The 21,354-nt window shown below is 56.0% G+C and overlaps 6 protein-coding genes across 6 annotated transcripts; 2 read left to right on the top strand and 4 right to left on the bottom strand.

Annotated features, from left to right (window-relative positions):
• Positions 1-1,670: 1,670 nt before the first annotated feature.
• C8Q71DRAFT_766105 (uncharacterized protein) lies at positions 1,671-2,212 on the bottom strand. Its single transcript, XM_047924175.1, has one exon. The coding sequence runs from the start codon at positions 2,187-2,189 to the stop codon at positions 1,977-1,979; it is 213 nt and encodes a 70-aa protein (XP_047777223.1). The 5' UTR covers positions 2,190-2,212; the 3' UTR covers positions 1,671-1,976.
• A 3,131-nt stretch (positions 2,213-5,343) lies between these two features.
• On the bottom strand, positions 5,344-6,106 carry C8Q71DRAFT_121929 (uncharacterized protein). Its single transcript, XM_047916398.1, has 2 exons — positions 5,632-6,106; positions 5,344-5,571 (listed from the first exon to the last, which is right to left on the bottom strand). Exons 1-2 carry the CDS (start codon positions 6,049-6,051, stop codon positions 5,539-5,541), a joined length of 453 nt encoding a protein of 150 aa, XP_047777224.1. The 5' UTR covers positions 6,052-6,106; the 3' UTR covers positions 5,344-5,538.
• A 123-nt stretch (positions 6,107-6,229) lies between these two features.
• Positions 6,230-8,236, top strand: C8Q71DRAFT_710750 (kinase-like domain-containing protein; the record flags this gene model as incomplete). Its single annotated transcript, XM_047920765.1, has 10 exons — positions 6,230-6,262; positions 6,325-6,453; positions 6,577-6,654; positions 7,088-7,176; positions 7,232-7,305; positions 7,355-7,479; positions 7,530-7,557; positions 7,607-7,669; positions 7,720-8,013; positions 8,073-8,236. 10 exons carry the CDS (start codon positions 6,230-6,232, stop codon positions 8,234-8,236), a joined length of 1,077 nt encoding a protein of 358 aa, XP_047777225.1.
• A 756-nt stretch (positions 8,237-8,992) lies between these two features.
• C8Q71DRAFT_908610 (1,3-beta-glucan synthase) lies at positions 8,993-15,229 on the bottom strand. Its single transcript, XM_047929001.1, has 12 exons — positions 14,938-15,229; positions 14,624-14,889; positions 13,941-14,570; positions 12,908-13,891; positions 12,539-12,853; positions 11,109-12,489; positions 10,883-11,059; positions 10,452-10,833; positions 9,935-10,397; positions 9,554-9,884; positions 9,363-9,500; positions 8,993-9,311 (listed from the first exon to the last, which is right to left on the bottom strand). The coding sequence occupies exons 1-12, from the start codon at positions 15,161-15,163 to the stop codon at positions 9,256-9,258; spliced, it is 5,349 nt and encodes a 1,782-aa protein (XP_047777226.1). The 5' UTR covers positions 15,164-15,229; the 3' UTR covers positions 8,993-9,255.
• Positions 15,230-17,174: 1,945 nt separating this feature from the next.
• Positions 17,175-18,692, bottom strand: C8Q71DRAFT_766143 (uncharacterized protein). The gene is made up of 5 exons (XM_047924176.1): positions 18,121-18,692; positions 17,996-18,058; positions 17,809-17,946; positions 17,374-17,744; positions 17,175-17,284 (listed from the first exon to the last, which is right to left on the bottom strand). Exons 1-4 carry the CDS (start codon positions 18,463-18,465, stop codon positions 17,628-17,630), a joined length of 663 nt encoding a protein of 220 aa, XP_047777227.1. The 5' UTR covers positions 18,466-18,692; the 3' UTR covers positions 17,175-17,284; positions 17,374-17,627.
• On the top strand, positions 18,636-21,175 carry C8Q71DRAFT_122214 (uncharacterized protein). Its single transcript, XM_047916401.1, has 8 exons — positions 18,636-18,911; positions 18,966-19,061; positions 19,114-19,232; positions 19,284-19,578; positions 19,629-19,729; positions 19,776-19,959; positions 20,009-20,172; positions 20,224-21,175. Exons 1-8 carry the CDS (start codon positions 18,842-18,844, stop codon positions 21,112-21,114), a joined length of 1,920 nt encoding a protein of 639 aa, XP_047777228.1. The 5' UTR covers positions 18,636-18,841; the 3' UTR covers positions 21,115-21,175.
• Positions 21,176-21,354: the final 179 nt, after the last annotated feature.

Consider the following 21,354-nt stretch of genomic DNA (forward strand, 5'->3'; position numbering starts at 1 on the left):
AGAGCATGAATCCGACTGAGAACGGATGCGGGGAAAAATGACGCGACAGGCAAGTTGCATGAAAGCGATGAAACTGTTATGTCACAGCGTGTTCATAGACAAGGACGGCGCAATGTTTGTCAGCACAGAAAGTGACTACGTGTAGAGCTCACCCTCTGTAGGGAAAGGGACAGAAGGTTGAACACCCTAGAGGACTCCACCCTTCTCATTTGGCTCATATTACTAGTCTCTGTGAACAGAGGTAGTCGCTGCGTTTCCACACCCTTCAATTTGCCTGGAGGTCTCCAACGTCAGACCTCAGTCATGCACGGAGAGTGTACGTGGACTTGCCTGTCGCATTCGGCGTGTTCCCCATGCTCGAGACCATCCTCACACGGGACATCCTCTCCGCGATACTCAAGGAACTTGCGCTCCTCGCCTTCGACAAGCTTGTCATCCAGTCCTTCACCTTCACAACATTCCTCACTGCCATCGTCGTGGTTACCATGGTTTTGTGCGTCCTCTTCATCTTCCCACTCACTGCTCTCCAGGTCGTACGGAAAATACTGGGACTCGTCGCCCACGTCGTCATCTTCGCGCAAATCAACGCTATCCGGATACCTCTCTCCGTCCCAAGGCGAGTACGACCCGTCGGTATATCCGAACTATTTGAGACGAGACTTGAGCGGCATCCAGGAGTGTAGCCTGTCCGCAAACTACATTGGCGGCACGCGCAATGTCTCGATCCGCTTGGGAGGGTGTGCCCTGTGTCTGTCCTCCATGATGATGTAGACACCGAACACGAGCTCGGTTTCCTCTCCAACCCAGCACTGCTTCAGATAGGGCGATCTAGTGTGTTGAGAAATATACAAGGCGGCTGCGCACTCGCGATCGCAGTCTTCCGGCTCTGTCCCCGGTGCGAGGTTGAGATGTTTGGAAAGCAGTCTACAGTACCGCTTGTTGAGAGCCCAGCCAAGTACCCATCAATATTGTCGAGGGCGCGTAGTGAGTTGCTGACAAGGTCGGGAACAGAGGCGACACGGTGGACACTGGAATTGTCCGGAGCGCGGTACCGGGCCGTGACTTTGAGGTAACGTCAAGCATCAGCGCCTCAGCCACAGACGCGTTCAAGTTTAATTGGGGAGGCTATCCCGACTCTACCAGCGTGGTCTGCTGCCAAAGAGTTGTTTGAGCCGCTCGTAATGCACCTTCTTGGGCCGTCGCTTGTAAAGCCGGACATTAGCCGTGAAGCATATGGAAACGAACATGATTCGCGGCACGTCGTCACATCGGGCGGGGCTGGCGCGTCGTCTGGTAGGACCGTGCAGAGCTGTGGCTGGCAAAAGAAGAATTTCACCTGCACCTCATCGAGTGATATCACCCTACGCTGGCGTCGGGAACATTTTCGTCCGCCTTGTGGTAGCCCAGAAATACTATGGCACATAGGTGGACGACTGCATGGTCATATTGTCGATTGGAATGGATACGTTCACGGACTTCGAGTACCGTTACTGGACGAGTGACTCACATGCATCAGGAAAGTGGCACCTTGCCTCAACGGCCTCAAACGGCCTCACCTGTCTAATTCGTACCTAATTTGTCTCATTACCTCACAGATCTCTGACTTGGCTGGCTGTGATTTTGCATACTTACTGATTGACGATACAACTCACTGATCGACGACCCTCTCCTACGATATCGATACAAAGGATGCATTACAGTAATATCTATGGCGACACACTATTGCCACTGAGATACAATACCCTCGTTCCGGGCGCTGCTCAAAATCAGATCTGCGTTCGCCGCCGGTGTAGGCAGTTAGCTCATCGCGGGCATTCTGCACTTGGGCTCATTGTGCCTGTGCCTACCGCTCGTTCGTGAGTTGCTGCACCTTCACCCGCCGTGTCCGCCGTCTCGTAGGTGTGTCGTTTTCCACCAGAATGCCCATGCTCACCGTTATGCCGGCCCTTGCACTTCATATCCGTTTGCCTGGCGGGTCATGACCGTACGCGCAGGGGTGCCACGCTGCGCCGCGTCTTCAGCCGGTACGCGCGGGTGGTAAACGGGTACGGGTCAATCGTGGGGTACAGTGGGTCGTGGCGGGTCGGTCGAACAGATGACAGCAGGTTACTTAACCTGCTGTCAAGTGCCAGGGCGGGCGAGTCGGCAAGCAGGTATGTGGGCAAGCAGGTGAGCAAGCGCACGAGCATGCGGGAAACCGAGAAAGTGGGCAAACGGGTAGGTTCTTGGTCGAGCAGGCCGGTCGGAGTGGGTGTATGGGCACTGGCAAACAGGAGAGCGAGGACATACCTTCGAGCGTTCATGCTTGGCCTTGTAGCCCTCACCGCGCCCTTCGTTCTGCTCCTACTCAGTCCAACCCTTATCTGCGTCGGGGAAACGCGAGCGGTATCTTGACAGATCACCGCATGTTGGCTTGAGGATGTTGCGGGGCAAGGCGGTCGCGTCGTGCGGGGAGGTCGTTATGGTGCGCGTACGCAGCTGGCGGATGCGCGTGACGCGCACATCGTCGGTCGCGCGGGCCATTCACCTCATTGACTGTATGGGTGGTTGCAAAGGGTCCCAGTGACTGACGAGGCAGAGAGCGACGTTGGCCGGCCATAAGCAGACAGCGCTGTTGCCCGGAGACCGTTGAATGTCTGCCCTGAACTACATTACAACTCCGACCTGGCTCCGACCGCCGGCGCTCCGAGTCAGCGCGCACGCGCGGCCTTGCTTCGCTGGCACTTACCCTCACATCACGCAGTCGCGGGCACCTCGTCTCCCAACATCGACGTGCAAGACAACCCACAAGCACATCGAACGTAAGGTTCGTGTACACAAGCGTGCAGCAAGCTGATGGCTGGTACCAGGGAGGGCACGTCAATGAGTGAGGGCTCGGGCGGGCGAGCGAGCAGCGGGTGCGGGTACAGCCCTTGGGCATCCACCGCCTCTACGAAGAACACAACGGCAAGCATGTGCGTGGTGCGCACGCCTTGTTCCCGTGACGTCAGACGTGAGTAGGTGGTGACCCACACGTCCCGCGTCTGGTTAGCGGCAACTTATTATGTGAGTTTCGTCTCGTGATTCGTTATCCTGTATATGCATCTGACCGGGAGCTTTGCGTGAAGTAGAGCGTGGGGGGTTCCAACACTATATGGCGAAAGAGCGCATATGATTTTGTATATGGTCTGTTCATGGCCCCGCTTTCGTCCTGATTCTGACTCAGTGTGTAGAGGCCTGTTCATCAACAAGTGCATGTTTCTCAATGTCGATGCATCGTGCTCGTTGGGCTGGGTGGTGAGTGAGTTCAATAGGTTGGGCTTGAGGTGAAAATTATTGACGTGTTCGGTGTGTACTATAGCGCGACGATCTGGCGCTAGTACAAGAACTGGCCCGCAAACAAGGACGAGGTTGTTGCGGTGACTGGTGCGTGGCCCCAATGTGTTCTAGACGTGTCGGAGACGCTGATCAGCATTGCACAGTTGATACTCATGACGATTGAGCAGCAGCGGACAGCATGTGGAGATGACAGGGCATGAGTGCGCATCGGGCGACCTCATGGGATGTGGATGCCCTCACGGAGCTGGCAAATAGGGTCGCTGACCGCATCTCGGAGTGGTACCGAGCAAGGAATTAGGATTGCTGTTGTAGGATACAGCTCAATTGAATATATTTGTTGTTTCGTTGCACTGTCTTCCGGCTCACCTAAGTACCTCATGTGTCTATGTGCCCTATGAGCCTCATTGCCTCATCACGTCTCAGATGAGAGATAATCTACTCAAATGAGACTTGAATGAGGCAGCCCGTCTCAAACTGTCTAATTGCCTCATTGCCTCAATGAGGCGAAATAGGCAGGTGGTGCACATTCCTGATGCTGTATGGTATCAGCGTCACTGGCGGAACATCGCTCTTGATACTCAAGGACATCTCTGTGCCATTGTGAAAGATGTGCTGTGCGGTCTGTTCCAAGTCTATCCAGGCCTCCGAGCCTCAAGCTCGCCCAAGTACCGTTCTCACCGCGATCGTCTACACACGATCGTGGCGTTGCAACGCGTGATGTCACAACCACCTGACATGTGACCAGCTCTGCCAATTGACGACCCCCCGCAGGTTGGTCCCTAGTTATTATATTTTCTGGATGATCTGTACAGTACATGACACAACTATGTAGCGTCGACTCGGTGTAAGTTATCAAGTCATTCTTCCGTTGCTTCAGGCAGACGTAAGACTCGATCATAGAACACATTGTTCAGCGGTCGTGCGAGTAGGTGGCATGTTGGTTCTTAGTACCTCCCTGCGTCGATCCGCTTGAGCTCGATAGCAAAATGCTACGTACACTATCCCAATTCGGAGATGCGTGCGCAGCGACAGCAGTAACGAATTCACCTACCTTTCGTGGTTTGCATCCTAGGGTAGAATACAAACCATGAAAGGAGAGTGGATTCCAATCGCAATACACCATCGCTACGAAGGTGGAAGGTGGACGTTCCTCCCGAGAGTCCTGAACAGCCACAATAAGTACGAGCGGCCCTATTGTATTGCAGATCACACGAAGAGAAGACGCGGGCGCATGTTGTTCACGCGCGGGGGTGACCAGCATCCTCCGGACCTCGCCTCGCTATCAGACATGCATTGAGATTACATGCATATTGGACGTCGGAATGCAACGAGGTGTGAATCTATTACGATATCCACCGCTCTCCATCCGTCTCCGTCAGTGTCCTACGTCTTGTGGTGACGGAGCGCTGAGAGACTCACCCTTGACAACCATGCACACAGGATAAGGCGGAGGAGGGCACGCATGCATAAACTTGTCTGACGGGCATGGCTGCTGTCAGCAAAACGCAGCAAGAGACAGAGTAGTGAGGCAGGTCTCGTAGTGAACCGAGCTATGGTTCAGGGCTTCGATCAACGCAGACGCGATCCTTCATGTGCGCGATGTCAGCGGTGGTCGGACCCTGGGTTTCAACCTCGAGGCCTATTAATTCGAAATTCAGTGGCTGGTCGCAACGTGGACGCATCTTCACAACACCACATTAATGAAAGAACTCACATGCATCGAAGTCTGAGCCTATTCGGCTTCGTGTGGTCCAAAGCGGCAGGGCGCTGGCCCTTTGGCTGCATGGTCACCGAAGCGTCTGAGAAGAGCCGCGATAGCGTCGATGTATAGCAGAAGCTGCAGAACACTGCATGAGATCATGAACTATCACTGAGGCAAGGAAGGAGGGTTATGCTTAACCGAGTGTGATAACTTCTTGACAAGGAAGCGATAGCCGCATCCAATTATTGCTCGGAACACCCGCAATTTCCTTTCGATATAACGGGTTTGTAGACACGAGGACAGCTCGATGTCATCCAAAGCTGCGAAGTCAGTGGGATACGGACGGCACTGATGTGCATATTCTGGGATCATCCCCAGTGGCCGACAGACGGAAGTCATCGTGACATCGTCATCGGCTGGGAGGATCGCCAACCGCAAGCGTCGGCATGTTGCCGCAGTCGCCGGTTGCTCGCCGTGCGCAGCGAGAGTACCTTCGGACATAGCACAGTGGACGAGCCTCATGAGTCACTATGCGCCAGCCGCTCTAACTCCTGTGCATCGTGAATGTCACTTTTCTGCTCTACGTGGCGTAACGGGGAAGCGCGACTCACCAAATCGAGGAATACGTTACGTTTGAGGTTGATATTGCACTGGACGAGGTCGGTTCGCCGAGCACAGCATTGAAGCCCGCGCGAAGCCGGCAGAGCGAGCGTTACACATTCCTGTACAGCGCCCCTTTCGTATTGTGCCGCCCGGACGCTAAGCACGCAGCCCTGGCGCGGCAACGTATATAGAGGAGATCCTGGGGCGCGGGTGTACAGAACGACCCACCTTGACTCTGCCCACCATGTTCCACTACCTCCGCAAGATCGCGCACAAGCGCAAGAGCGACAAATCAGAAGGCTCGCCCACGCGCGCGGACGACATCGCCACGACATCCTCACAAGTACACTCGCCCGCGGTCGAGCGGCTGCGTTCGCATATTTCGAAGGGGAAAGAGCGAGGCGATGCGGGGGAGACGCAGAGGACATCGATGGAGGGACGAGGGAGACCCTCGGCACAGCCCGACAGAGGCGAAGCGGTGCGTCTATTCGGGCAGCGCCCTTGACTGCAGCCAGTACTTATACCCTCTCCTCGTCGCAGGCCACCGCGACCCTCTCCCCGTCATCCCAGCCCCGCCATCGCAGCACGTCCGCAAAGTCGAGCAGGATGAGTCCCACCCCAGCTACGGTGCCCTGCCAGGTGAGCCCCGTGACCCGTCTGCCTTGCGACGGCCTGACCTCAAGGACTGCACTTCTACGTAGTACCGGACGGGGAAGACACTGGGCAGCGGAACGTATGCGATCGTAAAGGAGGCTGTACACATCAAGACGGGGCAGTACTATGCATGTAAAGTGATCAACAAGAAGCTCATGGAGGGCCGGGAGTACATGGTGCGCATACATATACTCTCGCGTGTTCTCAGCCTTGCGGATCGAGGCAACGTCTCGATACCCCGCCGCGAGGTGCAGCCGGACGACTTTGACTGACGAACGCTCTTCGTCCCCGATGTCCAGGTGCGGAACGAGATCGCAGTGCTGAAGAAGGTCTCCAGAGGCAACCCTAACATCGTCACGTTGCACGACTACTTCGAGGTGAGCCTCGTCTCCGTCTCCTGTAGCATTTCCTCGCGTGCCTGGTCGGCCATACGGTGCGTTCGCGCCGCACAACTTGTGTGTCTTGGCCAGGATGACGCACTGGCTGGCCGAGATCGCAAACCCACGAAGCGGTCCCTCCCCCGCATGGCGCCGTCCGCGGCACCCAGAGCAGACGAGCCCGAATCCTCCTCTGCCGATAGGCTATGCGGCGATGACTGGGGCCGGGATAGTCAGCGAGAAGCAGTCCGAGCCGATTCCGGGCGACTGTGTTCTGGTGCTTAGCGCCGATGGCATGCGCGGCGGATGCGGAGTGCTGCCATGAGGCTACTCAACGCCATGCCTACAGACGATGGGAACGCTTAGCGGCTGCTATGGCTCCATTGCCGGGTGTGTCGATGCGCTGATGACAGGTTGCTGACATCCTCCCTAGACGTCCCACAACCTGTATCTATGCTTCGATCTCTGCACAGGCGGCGAGCTCTTCGACCGGATATGCGCCAAGGGCAACTACTATGAGGCGTGAGTCTTCCTCTCTTGGCGTGCACATTGAGATTGCTCAAGTTGTGGCGGACAGTGATGCGGCCGAGCTCGTGCGGACGATCATGGGCGCGGTGAAGTACGTCCACGGCTGTGGCATTGTACATAGGGGTAAGTTCTAGTGACTGGGAGCCGAGTTCAGTTGCCCATGTGTCCCCAGACTTGAAGCCCGAGAATCTGCTGTTTCGGACAAAGGACGAGGATGCAGACATTATGATCGCCGACTTTGGCCTCAGTCGGGTCATGGACGACCATCTACTCACGGAAGTTTGTGGTACGCCTGGGGTAAGTTTCACGTTGAGAACCTGTGGATAGGCAACTGACGTGCTTGACAGTACATGGCCCCGGAGATCTTCAAGAAAAGTATGCGTCTCCCCACTATACAGTAGACAACGAGCTGACAATGCCTCAGCCGGCCACGGCAAGCCCGTTGACGTCTGGGCCATGGGTGTCATCACCTACTTCCTGCTCTGCGGTACGCCATTCCCCGCCTCCTTGACTTCGCCTCGTCTGACCTTTCGACAGGCTACACGCCGTTTGACCGCGACACGCAGCAGCAGGAGATGGAGGCGATCCTCGCGGGCGATTACAAGTTCGAGCCGGAGGAATACTGGCAGAACGTCTCGCAAACCGCGCGCGACTTCGTCACGACGTGCCTCACGATCGACCCCGCCGCGCGCCCAACCGCGGAGGAGGCACTCCAGCTCCCATGGCTCGCGTCCGCGACGCCGCACTACGTGCCCGACCCCGAGAGCCCGCACGGCGGCCCGAAGGACCTGCTGCCGCACGTGAAGAAGGCGTTCGATGCGAAGAAGACTTGTGCGTTACTCTCAGGCATCTGGCGAGCGAGGTACTGACCGTGTTGCGTGTGCCTGCAGTCCGGAAAGCGGTGCTCTCCATGGTGGCGATGCGCCGGATGTCGACGCTCGCGCACGGACACACACCCGAACCGCAGATTGGGGGCAAGAGCCTGCGGCAGCTCCTCGAAGAGTCCGAAAAGGTGCGTGCCCCGCGTTGTCAGCCTCCATCATACCATCACTAACCCGTGTTCATAGGAACACGTCGACGGCGAGCACCCGGTCATGCACTTCGGCAACAGCTCGTCCGACGGCAACAGCTCCGGTGGTGAGGAGCAGGGCGCGCTCGCTGATGCGCTCTCATCCGTCAAGCTCTCCGCTGCGAAGTGATCCGAGCGTGACATCTATATTACGGTGCGCTTTGGCGATGGACTGCTGTCTGTGCTCTCGTTCTCGTTCAAATTGGGGTGGCTAGATTTATGTAGGATACGGCTGCAGCCTGTTGGGTGGTGTTCGATAGCGTACTGGGTCATCATAGGCCTCGTTGGTGGCATTGTCGTATATATCTAACGCGAAGTGGTAATATCATAAAGATACCAAGGTTCGTTACGGTGTGTGGTGGTCGAATGAATAATAGGGTGAAAGCCTCTCTTGTATCACTTGCAGTGAGAGTGAATGTAGGAAATGAGTTGGAGAGCACGATATCAATAATTGAACGGTGGACGATACTGAGGATGATATATCCGCCAGGGGTAGAAGAACAGCGCGAACAGGCCCGTTGGCGTCAATGCACCTGCCACCTCTGTGGCGAAGCAGGTCGATATAGAACTACTGAGTTGGACGATGGGCTCTTGCCAGTGCCTGAGCAATGCAGTGCCCGTGCTCGAGTTAACTACGCCGATCCTGCTTGTTTTGAATGCTGCAGTGTGCCCCTAGGTGACAACCCTTGTTCCTTCCGCCGACGATTGCACGGACGAACGGCGATCGCCCGCAGGTCTGGATCCGGTGGAAGCAAGACTATGTATATAATGTTCATGACATTTAGTAGTAGGTACGCGGGTACGTAGGTCATCGGTGGCGGGTGCGCCACAAGCGGGCATAAGGGAAGTCCATCTCCGTACTACGAAGAAACAAAGGCCTAAACGGCGCCGACAAGTCCGTGTCATACAGGTGGGCGAGAAAACAGTACAGGTGCAACAGTCTATGATATGTGAGATCGTGGTGGTAGTGGGGGCGAATTACAAGCACAACCGTCCGCTTTCGCTCAAATCTTCGTGCAGATAGTGCAGGTTACACGGAGTTCTTGACGGAAGACGAGAGCTAGAGGCGAAAATCAGATACCACATATAAAGCACAAAAAGGGAGACTTACGGATGGCAATTAGAGCGGCAATGATGGCAATGGCGAGCACGTAGATGAAGCCGTACTTGATCACGATCCAGCGACGCTGTCGCTTCTGTTTGATGGAGTACAGAGGAGCGCGAATCTGCTTCGATGGTCGAAGCCAGACTGAAGACAGCATCAGCTTCGAAGTCAGTGTGAATCTAACAGAGGGCACTTACACAGCATCGTCGAGTGGGCACGATCAATATAGGGCATCAAGATCGGTGGCGTTAAGAGGAGAAGTAGGAAGTGTCCAGTGAGGAAGTCCGAGCTCCATAGCGAAAGTTCGATGATCTTGACGATGTACTCGCGGGCCGGTTGCGACATCGCGTGCGCGCCGAGACCACGGCCGTACCACTTGCCCGTCCACCATGCACGGTTCGTCTCGTCGTGCTTGAACTCACGGGACAGGAATACCGAGATGAGGACCTTGTGAATCGCGCGCTGAATGTAGATGACCGCAATGAGACCAAGCACGGCATGCGCAACATTCCAAGATTCGAGGAGCCACTGCAAAATGATGTTAGTGGGACACTGTTTGCATAGACTAGCGGACATACCAAGAACTCGAAGAATCCGATCATGCCAACGACACCCAGCGAGTGCGCGAGGAAAGCCATGAACGAGCCAAACTTCGGGTACGGTGTGTCGAGCAACGGGCCGAGGAACAACGAGAACATGAACAACACCAGCAGAATAGCCGCGTTCCAGACAATGGGGCCAAGAGAGACGATGGCGATACGGACGAGCGGGCTTGGCGGCTGAACGCCGTCGATCTTGAAGGACTTGACGAACATGTACGCGACAGTCATCAAGATGGCCATGACGATCGGGAATATGACCTCGGAGAAGATGATCGCACGCCAACCAGCTCGCGGAACATCGCCAGAGAGCTTCTCAGACGGGTGACCGAGTTTCTTCTTCTTGTAGCCAGTGATCATCGTCCGTGACAGACGGCAATAGCCAATCCACGAGTTCTGGTGAACACGAGAGTTGCCACGGTTCATCCAGCGCAAGAATTCCCTAAAAGCGTGTCAATACAAAATTGATGAAAAAGTGGGCTGCGAATAGACTCACCGGTAGTCGACGATGAAGTCCGCTGCAGAAAACTGGTGCGGGTTGAACAGGAATGGCGAGACGCAGAGTGCGAGGACAGTGACCCAGAAGTAGATGATCCATCCGGTCCACAGCGTGATCGTGACGTAGAGCAGCATCACCAATTGCCGCATTCCGAGGTAGATACTAGGCCCAGCGAAACGCGAGTAGAGGATACTGAAAGAGATCCTCGTCGTCGCGAATCCACGACCCGTCGCAATGTACCGAGCACCACCGAATGTCAGGTTGCTTGCGATTGAGTGAGAATAGATTCGGGTCGAGAAGACCTCGAATGCAGGCGAAAGAGATGCGAAGTGCTTGCTCAGACGGATAATAGCCTTCCATGTACCACGCTCCACCAGCTCTGGAGATGTTGTTCAGCATCGCAATCGTCATCAAGGAAACAGCCATACCTTGCAAGAATAGAGGCAGATACGCGATCAAGAACACCAGGAAGATACTGATGATACACCTGTTGATCCACTGGAACACCGGGGCGAGGTTGTAGCATCCAGGTGTGCCGATGAACGCACCCGAAGACGTGTACTTGCAGATCGTGAGCTCACCCTTGAGCGTTCCGAGATAGACCACTGTATACATCATCAGTATGGAACCGGAGAAGAGCGTATTCAGGCTCACTCGTCGCAATGAAGATCTGCACCGACAAAATGACGAGCATATTGTGAATATGGAAACCGGGGTGGCCGTAGTAGAACGTCAGGAACCGGTCAATCGGCAGCTGCGTTCCGAGGTAGTAGTACTCTCGGCTGAGCATCTGCTCACCCATACCCGTGCCGATCTTCGTCTGGAAGTTCAAGATCGTGCCAAATCCGAGGTCACGCCCCTTGCCGCACTGGTAGTATTCCGTGTGCTTGATGCGACCACCACGACCGAAGGCGTTCATGCCGGCGTAGATATCCTCGTTCAGGTGGAGACCCTTCTGTGCCTTCGAGACACCACCGCGCGTCGTCATGTAGAGTGCGTTGAGGAAGTCGGGGTGACCGTAGTGCAGTTTACCGCCAATGTATGCCAGGGATCGTGCTGTGAGGGTACCAAACGTCTGCTCCTTACCAGCAGCCAAGTCGCCAAGGATACCGATGTTCTCAGAGAAGATGTACTCGCGCGCACCGACAATGGCGACTGGAGTGCGGCTGAACTCCTTCTGACTCCACTGCGCGTACGGGCTCTGGCTCGACACCGCGTACTCTTCGAACTCGCCGAGGACGTTGCGGATCTTGAGGCATTCCTCGAGGTAGTTGTCCTGGTTCGCATCGATGAGCTGGATGTATTCGCCGCGGTAGAAGATGATCGCGTGGTTCTGGTTGTCGGACTTGCCGTCACCGAGAATCGGGTTACCGGGGAGCTCGATGCGGAACTTCGGGCGACGGCGACCAGTATCGGCGATGAACTCGGAGTGACCGTCGATGAGCGCGGAGAAGAGGCGGACCTCGCCGCCCTCCTTGCGCGACGCCTCTTCCTCCAGGTAAGCGATCTGCAAGTCGGGGTACGCACGCAGGAGGAACTCGGCGTTCTCCTGCTCCTCCCTGTTGAACTTCGAGTAGCGCTGCATCGAGACGACAAACTTGAACTTGCGGCGGGCCATGCGCTCGAGCTCGCGCTCAAGCTTGTCCGTGTTGCCACCGAAGAGCTGGACGACTTCCGGATTCTCCACGCGGTAGAGAAGCTTGATGGCCTTGGCATAGTTCATCATGCCGGACACGGTGCGGTAGAGCGTCTGCGCACGGAGCGAGGCCCAGATACGCGTGCGCAGCGTGAACTCGGGGGCCGCGCTCTTGAAACCAATGCAGTAGAAGGGGAGGTCGTCGGCCTTGGACTGGCCCTTCTCGTCAGTGCCGAAGGGACTCGTGCCGTTGTACATCGCGGACTCCTCGGCGAGGATCTTCGTGTCCTTGACGAAATTGTCCCACTCAACCGGGTGCAGCTGCTTGAGGTACTCGAGCAGCGTGACGCGCGTGTTCTGGTCCTCTTCCCTGATGATTTCCCGCAGCGATAGAAGGATCTAGAAAGCGCGTCAGCATCGCCCACGCTGCAAGGACACAACGGCTTACCTTCTCGCTGTAGTGAGGAGTCAAGACCGTGAACGTCGGCATAGCGTCGACTGGGATGGGCTCAGGAACCGCAGTCGTCAGCGATTGCGCGAAGAACGAGATACGGCGTTCCGCTTCGCTACCCTTGGTGAAGAACTCGCCCTTGAAGCCTTTGTCACTCTGGGAGATGAAGAAGGGCGGGGCGCGGAGGCTGCGACGGCCATCGTTGCCAATGTCGACCTGGTGGTAGAGTAGCTTCTGCACGTGGTCGATCGAGAGCAAGTGCTCGCGGTACATCGAGATGATAATGGCGTTCCAGATCTGCGAGACGAGCACCTACGAACCGAATGTCAGTGATCCATAGTCAGACGGAGAGTATGCAGCACATACCTTTGGCTTGTACTTCGTCTCCATGTCCGCCGTAGCGAGAAGCTTCGCGTAGATCCGCTTGGGCAGCCGGGTGTAGATGTCCTTCCACGGTGTCCAGATCGACAGCCCGAGGGCAAACGAGCGCACGATACTGAGGACAGTATTCCAGATGATCCACCACAAGAAGGTGTCCAAAAAGAAGAGAACCAAGTCCATGAGGTACATGATGGTGAGCGTAAACGCCGCCTGGTTCCTGCACAGTGCGGTCCCGAAGTATCTGTCGTTACAGTTCTGGATCTTCATGCCGACCATGACCTGGATCGGCGTCTGGAACGACAGCGTGAGGAAGAAGTACGATTCCGTGAACTTGAGGCCGAAAATGAGCACCCAGACGAGAATGGAGGTCAGCCGGGCAGTGTGTGAGAGCCCAGGATAGCTCGCGGTGAACGTCTGACTCGCGAGGTACTTCCGAGACTTGCCCGCCACACGGTCGCCGAACATCCGCCCGGAAGGCAGGATGGCGAACAGGAGCGTCGCGACGACCGAGATGAAGAACTGCACAATACCGAGGATCAGCGCCAACGAGCCGCCGGGGGAGTTGCTCTCCGCGATCGCGACGTAGATGGTGGGACCGCCGGTGAGCGCCAGCGTGATTAGCAAGAACAGGAGCCGCCGTGTAAGGTGGGAGGTGTTGTTCCATGTCGTGGGGATGTACGAGAACTCGGCCAGCGTCGCAGCAATCATGATCGCGCTCGCGACGGCGCCGCCGAGCGCGGTGGCCGACCAGCGCATCGCCGCAGAGTTGTTTCCGTTGTAGAGCGTTGGCGAGTTGTACGCCGTGTAAAAGAAGTACATGGCGATGTGAATCACCCAGATCCGGTTGAAGTTCACGAGCAGGTGCCCGAACGAGCGCTTCTCGTAGTACGTCTTGAAGAACGCCCGGTTCCAGTCGATCCGCTCAAACTGCATGAACCGCTGAGCAGGCGGCAGGTCCACTAGGCGGGTCTAATACAGGTCAGTATCCGATACGCCCAAAGCGTATGCATTTACCCACCTTGTCGTTCAAGGCAATCCTCGCGATGCCCTCGGGATACCAGAAAAGCTGGTTCACATCATCATATCCGATGATGCTATCGTGATCCCGCTCCCTCCGCACAAACTTCCCATCCACGACCTCGTATCCCTGGTCACGAATGAACCGATACAAAGGCTTTACCACCGTCCGCAGGTAGAGACCCTCCGGCACGGCGTCCATCCGATTCTGGCACTCGGCCGACCGGTAGTAGTCGTCCGCACACTTGAAGATGAAGCACAAACACTCGGGCACGAACCGCACCTGCGCCGCCTCACCCCAGCAGAGCAGCCAGAGCGCGATCTGTCGCACGCGGTCGTACTGGCTCATGTTGTGCATCGCCTGCCGCCATCGCTCCATCGCACTCTGCAGCGACTTCTCCGACGCGCTCTTCGGGCCCCCACCACCGCGCTTCTTCACCGACTTGAGACGCTGCAGGCCAGGGTTTTGTGTTTGACCGACGGCGTCGTCCAGGTCCAGCTGCGCTGCGAAGTACCACTTGCGGTAGTTCGCGTGCTGCCCGCCGATGTAATCCGCGTGAAGCGTGAGCAGTGCTTGATTCGGCGACATCCGCGACGCACGGCTGTCGAGTAGCTGCATCATGAAGTCGAACTGCAGGCCGGCGTCAGGTGGAAACACGACCAGGCGGCGCCCGTAACACGCACCATGTTGCGCATAGATTCGCGCTGGAACCCAAACTTCTGCGTGAGATCGAGGAAAATGTCCTCAATCTCCTCCTTGGAGAGCGGGATCTGGCGTTCGGAGCCCCATGATGGGTAGGGTTCTCTCGCACCCGCTACGCCGGTGGAATCGATGTACGTCGGTGTGGATGCCTCTGACATCCCCATCCGTGGAGGGCCCAGCGACTCTGCAGAGGGGGCGTACTTTGCGCCATACACCTCCGCTTCCGAGTCGGTATCGGGTTGCGGGCCTTGCGCGAAGGTAAGAAAAAGACGTCTTCCGACGCAAGTTTACTCACCATACGGGTCGTACGCGCCATGGTGATCATAGTATCGGTCGTCGTCGTTCAGACCGTTCTGGCTGCTGTCCGACATGTACGTGTCTCGACGGTTGTAGTTGTCCGAGTCGTTATCGTAGTAGCGTCCGTCCGCCGCTTGGGCGTTGCTGAAGGGGTCCTGGTCGGAAATGGGAGAGGAGGAGACATACATGCCTTCCTGGCTGCGGGGACCAGGACGGCCAGCCATGGCAGATAGGACGAGCTCGTCGTCGATGGGGAGAGGGAGGTGGGAGGCGTGAGTCGGAGTCGTGACGAAGGGGCGAGGGCTGTGGGACCCAGACGAGACAAACGCTTACCTCCCTTCCTGATTTGGAAAGCACCTGCTTGTTTTGGTGCGTCGGAGCTAGAATCCCTGACTGAGTGGCTCCCGTTTTCTGTACTACATACTTAAACTATGATAATAAGTTCTTTCTCGCTTAATTCTTCTTCTCGTCGACTTCTTGTCCTCTTCGTCTTCTGCTCCGCGATATACCGCCGTAACAGCCCTCGATGTTGATGGCGCGCGGCCCATTGACCGACGGTAGCAGCTTGGGGGCTGGCATCAACTCGACGTCAGAAACAACTAGCACAACTGTGACAACAGCCACACGGTGTTGCTGCGCCGGACCACCTGGTGATACCACGCCCTTTACTTACTAACAGCATGGAAGCAAGGCCAGATGACGCTCAATTTGCGTGTGCGTACTTACATCCACGCGGAGCGCTCTGTGTACATAGATAGGTGTCCGGTGTATTTGGAAACGGGCACTCTCAACCAGGTGAAGTGCTCCGCTGCATAGTGAAACTGCGCGATAATTTGGTGCTCTTCTACTTCTTTACAGTATCGGGCCTTCCTTAGGCGCAATTACGATACTAACGCAGGCCGTGGGCCCCTGAGGGACCAGGACGGAGCTCAGTTTTCATTGAAATCGGCTTTGTTCTAGCCTGCAGTGTCCGCCCTCGAGGAAATTCTGGACCGGTATTCCTTTGGCGCCACAATATAGCTCGGGACCGCATCGTTAGAGTTGGCACTAGCTTAGTAGCTATGTAATCGCCTCCGCCTCGACGCCGGTCTAAATTCAAACTCCCGATGTTCAAAGTTGTGCAGTGATTGACGATCAACGCGCAGTTTAATTCGGCAAGGTCGACCAACACGTTCCGTAAGCTGTTTGACCTTTAGAGTCTATTGTCCCATGTCCTGAGCACTTGAGGTCTTGATAATGACCATGTTTCCTCGCCTTGAGAACCCAAGGGAAAGTCTGAGAGTCAGTTGGCCGCTATAGTTCCGAGAAGAGGTTAATCCCTAACGTTGTCGTCTCGGTAAGTTGATGGTCTATGTAGCGGCTCGTGACTGACCCGGACCCTCATCTATTCAACTAGCCTCCTACCCCTCCGCTTGTGGTCAACGACGTCAGGCCATCTGCAGCCGATAATGTTGCAACCTGTCGCGTCGTCGCTCCACCCGGCAAGCCTGTCCCAACCTTGGTCCCTTGATGGCAATGACCTCATCTTAGGCCAGGGCTCGCTGGCAGTCGTCTGCAGTCGCTGCATACAAGCGTACGGAGCGTCTAAATAATAGCCTGGAAACGCGGGAACGATACAGAACTCACCCATCTTTCCTGGCTTGTACTATGTATGATGCAGTGCGGGTCAGCTAGACACCGTACTACGTTTGTACAACCTGTTATAGCCCCGTCAAAAATTTCCCCATCTTGATCCTGTTCTGATACTACTTACTAAGTAGATCGACTCCGTTTCGCTCAGGAAATTCTTCACTCAAACAGAATGATTCCAAGGCGAAGATTAGCACTGCGTACCAAAGTTTAAGTAGCGACGCATGAAGCTAAGGTGACCACCATGATATCCAAGGGTAAGACCTAAGGGTACAATGCATACCATGAAAGGAGAGCTGGTTCCAATCGCAGTACACCGTCTTCCGAGAGCCCTGAATGTCCACAATCAGTATGCATTGTTTTTTTATTACGTTGATTGAACGCGGGGATATACCACATACTTTTTCTACGGACGTTACCAGCACCCCTTCCAGCTTCCCTCGCTGTCAGATATGCCTTGGGATTGTCGAACGTCGGAATGCAACGGGGTGTGAGCCTATTGCAATTTCAACTGGTCTCTGTCCGTCTTCGTCCACCTTCCATTGCCTGCGGTGACGGAGCGCTGATAGGTTCACCCTTGACAACCATACACGGGATCGCGGCACAGCGCATTGGTGTGGAGAAGACTGTCGGTTGTACTCGTCGTTAGCAAATACCGGTGAGAGGGAGCTGAGCGAGGCGAGTCGCGACATTCAAGTCGGTTTGGCATAGGTTGGCTAGGTCGGACCTCTGGTCAATGACTAATGTAAAGTCCGGCTGGATCCTATACACTGGCAGGAACATTTTCATGATGAAAGACACGCACCTGCATCTCCAAGTCTGATCATATGTACTTGACTTTGCGTGGTTCTAATCGCTGCCACGCTCACCCTTCGACCCAGTGGAGCGGAACGATCGCATTGAGGAGTCGCTGAGGAGTCTATAGAGGCAGGACTTCCATGTATACTCGAAGCACGGACTTCTCGTAATGAAAGGTCCGACGGGAGGCAAGGCGGACGGCGAAGGAATGTTACTATCCGACTGCGGTCATTTCGCAGCGTCTTGCTTCATCCCATACTCTCATCGCTTGTGCCCGTGGATCATCCAGTAGCGAAAACAAGCATACGCAAGCACGGCAAGGATCGCTGCTGACGCAGTGACTAGTCTCGTGTTGAGCGTCGACGTCTCATGTTCAACCTGGTGCGCATAGATGGGTACGTATGCAGGCGCGCGGATGGGGGATCCCGTGTGAAACACTCACCACCGATGTGAATGGAGAGAGGATGGGTATCGTGAAGTGCGTGGGTATGGACCATCCGGTGGCTGTGTGATGGTGCAAGGAAGAATGCGAATGTACGATTGCGGCGACGGTCGCAACAAGGCAACACACGAGGAAGACCTACGTACAAAGTCAAGACATACCACAACAGATCCATGAATGATCCCACCACAAGCAATTCCAGTCTCATATAACGTTCCTCATGCCGCCGCTGCAGAAGGGCAATTTCGCGCTACACGGTGAAGCACGATTCGTTAGCGACTGCACATCCGTTGGAAGACACGGTACACTCACCGCGCGCTTCTCTTCCTCCGCAGTGCTCAACGCCAGCAGCTCGCCTTGGTGATCAACGCGTGCAGAGAGCAGAGTCTCTGCTGTCAGCGCGCGTGCGGCCCAGTACCGTTCCGCGGTGGTGGTGGGTTTCACACTTGGCGGGAAATTCAAGGCTGTCTTGACCGAGGTCGTAGCTTGCGACCTGTAGGAACCTGAGGCGGGTACCAAGGCGGATTGTGCGTACATCATGGTACGACTCTGGGCTCTGGAGGAGGAAGCGACTTGTGCGTTATTCGGCACATTGGCTGTAGGTGTGCTTCGTCCATCCCGTGCCGTTTCATGGTCAGGTTTCTTGAGCTTGTTCATACTACGGTCCCGTGCCGGAACAGCTCCAAACCTGAAGCTAGCGAGACGTGATAGAGTTGGTCAGGCTGTCCAGTGTGACCTGACCTGTGCAAAAGAGACTAGCTCGTAGGAGATGCGGACGTCGGCCAGCGGGGGTCGAAGCGATGTAGTAGAGCTATGTTCGCTTCCAGCTTGCCGACCCTGTTTCGCACTACACGTGATCCTGCCCAGATATATCCAACACCAAGGTCGTCTTCCACCACGACTATCTCCCTTTACGCCTTCCCGTCGAGCCCCATAGACGGGCCATATCGCAGCGGTTATTGCGAGGATAGGGTACAGGTAAGAACAGCTGTCTCCGGTGCGCGAGATTGCAGGTGGCACAGGTCCGTTTGCAATGCCTGTCCCGCCGGCGGATGTGTTCGGGGTGGTGTACATTATCGAGAATGCTCAGCAATTCTGGTCAGGTATGTAGTGATGATTCGTATGAGTCATGCATTCTTGACGACATCGATGTACAGAGCTGGAAGACATGCTCAATGTCGCAGACGGCCTGACCCTGGAACGGCTAGACGCCACCTTGAGACGTTTCGTCTCATTCTGCGCGGCATATCATGGTGAACACAAACATCTTCGACATATGCATGGCCGAGCCTGATCCCCGCACAGAACAGTACCTGCAAAGCCCATTGCAGATGGAGCACGCATGCGACCTCCTCATTGCATCAGAGCTGTTCCAGTTCCACTCACAGCGTATGACTAGAATTCTTTGCGATGATACGCTGAAGGTGTGCAAACTCCTCCTCTCAGTGTTCCTCTAACCGTCGGCCTTTCCGCAGGCCACAGACCCTCATGAGCAGCTCATCCTCTACGGCGTCCTCCTGGCCTATGGCAGACGGAAAGCAAGTTTCCTGCGCGATCAGAAACGTTGGCAACCGCTGCTCCCCCTTCTCATGGACAATGTCCTTGTGAGCGTTGATCCGGACGTGGAGGACACATTCTCAGGCGCGAGTTCCGGTGGGAGTGGGTACCAGCGCGCGGTCGCAGTGCCGATCGAAGCCATGCTACGGACACTATCTGTGCGCCTTCTTTATGAAGTCTGTCGAGTGCAGAAGATGACGATGAAGGATCTAGGTGAGGGCAGTGCGAGTCGCCTGTCACACTTGACGCTCATTTGGGACCAGAGAACTTCAGCGACTCTTTCATCGACTATTTGTTCGATCTCATTGAGCAGACTCGGCACATGCAGGACGAGACGTTCAATTACTCAGTGATCAAGTTGATCGTGAGTGCTCGTGTGATTCATACCGGTCTTCGCTGACTAGTTTCAGGTTGCTTTGAACGAGCAATTTATGGTCGCTGCGCTACATTCTCATGAAGAGAATGGGGGAGGCAAGCACAATCACGGAGATCACAAGACGGAGAACGACAACCGTGTGTTGCAGGTGCTAATGGCACGGCGAGGGTCAAGCATGACGTTCGGCGAGAACATGATATTCATGCTCAATCGGGCTAGTGAGTCATTATCGGGCGCATCACTTACTGGGGGCTTACCAGCTTCTAGGTCGAAGTCCGGAAGATCTCTGCATGCAACTGTTGGTCCTGAAGCTCCTTTACCTTTTGTTTCGAACGGAAGGCATGTCCGAGTACTTCTACACCAACGATCTCTGCGTCTTGGTCGACGTATTCCTGAGAGAAATTGGCAACATTGATGAAGACAACGAGTCGGTGTGTGATCTTTTTGTGTAGCTGCGTCATCGACTGACGGACTCGCCACAGCTCCGACATACGTACCTCCGGGTGCTACATCCCCTCCTGATGAAGACCCAACTGCGCTCCATGCCATACAAACGCGCCCAGATCGTGCATACACTCGAGTCACTCGTCGAGAACGAGTCCATCCGGGATATCGACCCCACAACGAAGCGGCTCGTCCTGCGCTGCCTGTCCGGCGACTGGTGCGTCCAGTTCCGCAAGAAGTCGAGTGACACGCCCAGACGTGTCGATAGCCCCGCGCTATCGGTCACCTCCATCCTCTCTGATCCACAAAGCATCAACTCACCCACGACCACCACGCGGCCGGACCGGTCGAACTCGATTCGCGGGAAGAACTACAAGGGGCACCGCAGCGCGGAGAATCTGCTCGACATGGGCAACGGCATGTCCCGTCGGCCGTCGGAGCAGAAGACGTCGCGCGGAGGGCACTTCGAGGGCCTGCGGCAGCCAAGCGCGGACAGCACGACGAGTCTCCCGCGGATCGTCACCGCGTCAACCTCGGCGGCGACCTCGTCTGTGCCGAAGCCCCGACACCGCGCGGGCTCGATGGACACGGAGGCAACTACGGCGGCGTTCTCCACGCTCACGACGCGTGAGCGGAACGACTACGCGTCGCCGACGTCCGCGCCCGCTGCACAGGCGTCGATGGTGATGGAGCCTGCCAGCCCGCTGTCGCCCGTGCACCCGCCGGACTCCCCTGTGTCTGTGCTCTCGTCTTCGTCGTCGTCGACGGCGTCGAAGCCGCATCGAAGGGCGGCACCTCCGCCGCCAGCGAAACGGAGGAAACCCCCAGCGGTGCCAGTCGGGCGGGCACCGGTTGGCCACGCTTTCAGTGCGCTGGGGGCCGCGTCCTCTCAGCCCAGCTTGACTTCACTTTTGCCGCACAGACAGTGACGGTCGGTCCACTAGCTCCAGCGCATTGCAACACAGCCCCCACGCATTGTACTGCATATCACACACTCTGGTTTTCTCGTAGGACTTGTCGCATCGTCCGGATTCTTGTATAGCATCTGAGTCATGTCATTGCCGCGCATACCTTCTTCATGAGTAATTCGATATCCGTGCATCTCAGCGAGATGTACTCTCTACTGTGCAGCGCCTGGTACGCACCGGGAGTGTTTGCCCTTTCCAACT

Source organism: Rhodofomes roseus (assembly GCF_022264815.1).
Source record: "Rhodofomes roseus strain CIRM-BRFM 1785 chromosome Unknown C8Q71scaffold_14, whole genome shotgun sequence".
Lineage (NCBI taxonomy): Eukaryota > Fungi > Basidiomycota > Agaricomycetes > Polyporales > Fomitopsidaceae > Rhodofomes > Rhodofomes roseus.

What these genes read in the sequence shown, in the direction of transcription:
- C8Q71DRAFT_766105 (XM_047924175.1), bottom strand. Translation starts at nt 2,189, where the DNA reads ATGCTCGTGCGCTTGCTCACCTGCTTGCCCACATACCTGCTTGCCGAC.
- C8Q71DRAFT_121929 (XM_047916398.1), bottom strand. Translation starts at nt 6,051, where the DNA reads ATGTCCTCTGCGTCTCCCCCGCATCGCCTCGCTCTTTCCCCTTCGAAA. An exon ending in GTAACGTATTCCTCGATTTG is followed by an intron (nt 5,572 to 5,631) that starts GTGAGTCGCGCT and finishes CACGATGCACAG; the next exon opens with GAGTTAGAGCGGCTGGCGCA.
- C8Q71DRAFT_908610 (XM_047929001.1), bottom strand. Translation starts at nt 15,163, where the DNA reads ATGGCTGGCCGTCCTGGTCCCCGCAGCCAGGAAGGCATGTATGTCTCC. An exon ending in CTCCTCACTACAGCGAGAAG is followed by an intron (nt 12,490 to 12,538) that starts GTAAGCCGTTGT and finishes CGCGCTTTCTAG; the next exon opens with ATCCTTCTATCGCTGCGGGA. An exon ending in GACTTCATCGTCGACTACCG is followed by an intron (nt 10,398 to 10,451) that starts GTGAGTCTATTC and finishes ACACGCTTTTAG; the next exon opens with GGAATTCTTGCGCTGGATGA.
- C8Q71DRAFT_766143 (XM_047924176.1), bottom strand. Translation starts at nt 18,465, where the DNA reads ATGAACAAGCTCAAGAAACCTGACCATGAAACGGCACGGGATGGACGA. An exon ending in CGGAGGAAGAGAAGCGCGCG is followed by an intron (nt 18,059 to 18,120) that starts GTGAGTGTACCG and finishes TTCACCGTGTAG; the next exon opens with CGCGAAATTGCCCTTCTGCA. An exon ending in TCTCTCCATTCACATCGGTG is followed by an intron (nt 17,745 to 17,808) that starts GTGAGTGTTTCA and finishes TATGCGCACCAG; the next exon opens with GTTGAACATGAGACGTCGAC.
- C8Q71DRAFT_122214 (XM_047916401.1), top strand. Translation starts at nt 18,842, where the DNA reads ATGCCTGTCCCGCCGGCGGATGTGTTCGGGGTGGTGTACATTATCGAG. An exon ending in TTTGCGATGATACGCTGAAG is followed by an intron (nt 19,233 to 19,283) that starts GTGTGCAAACTC and finishes GCCTTTCCGCAG; the next exon opens with GCCACAGACCCTCATGAGCA. An exon ending in TTGATGAAGACAACGAGTCG is followed by an intron (nt 20,173 to 20,223) that starts GTGTGTGATCTT and finishes GACTCGCCACAG; the next exon opens with CTCCGACATACGTACCTCCG.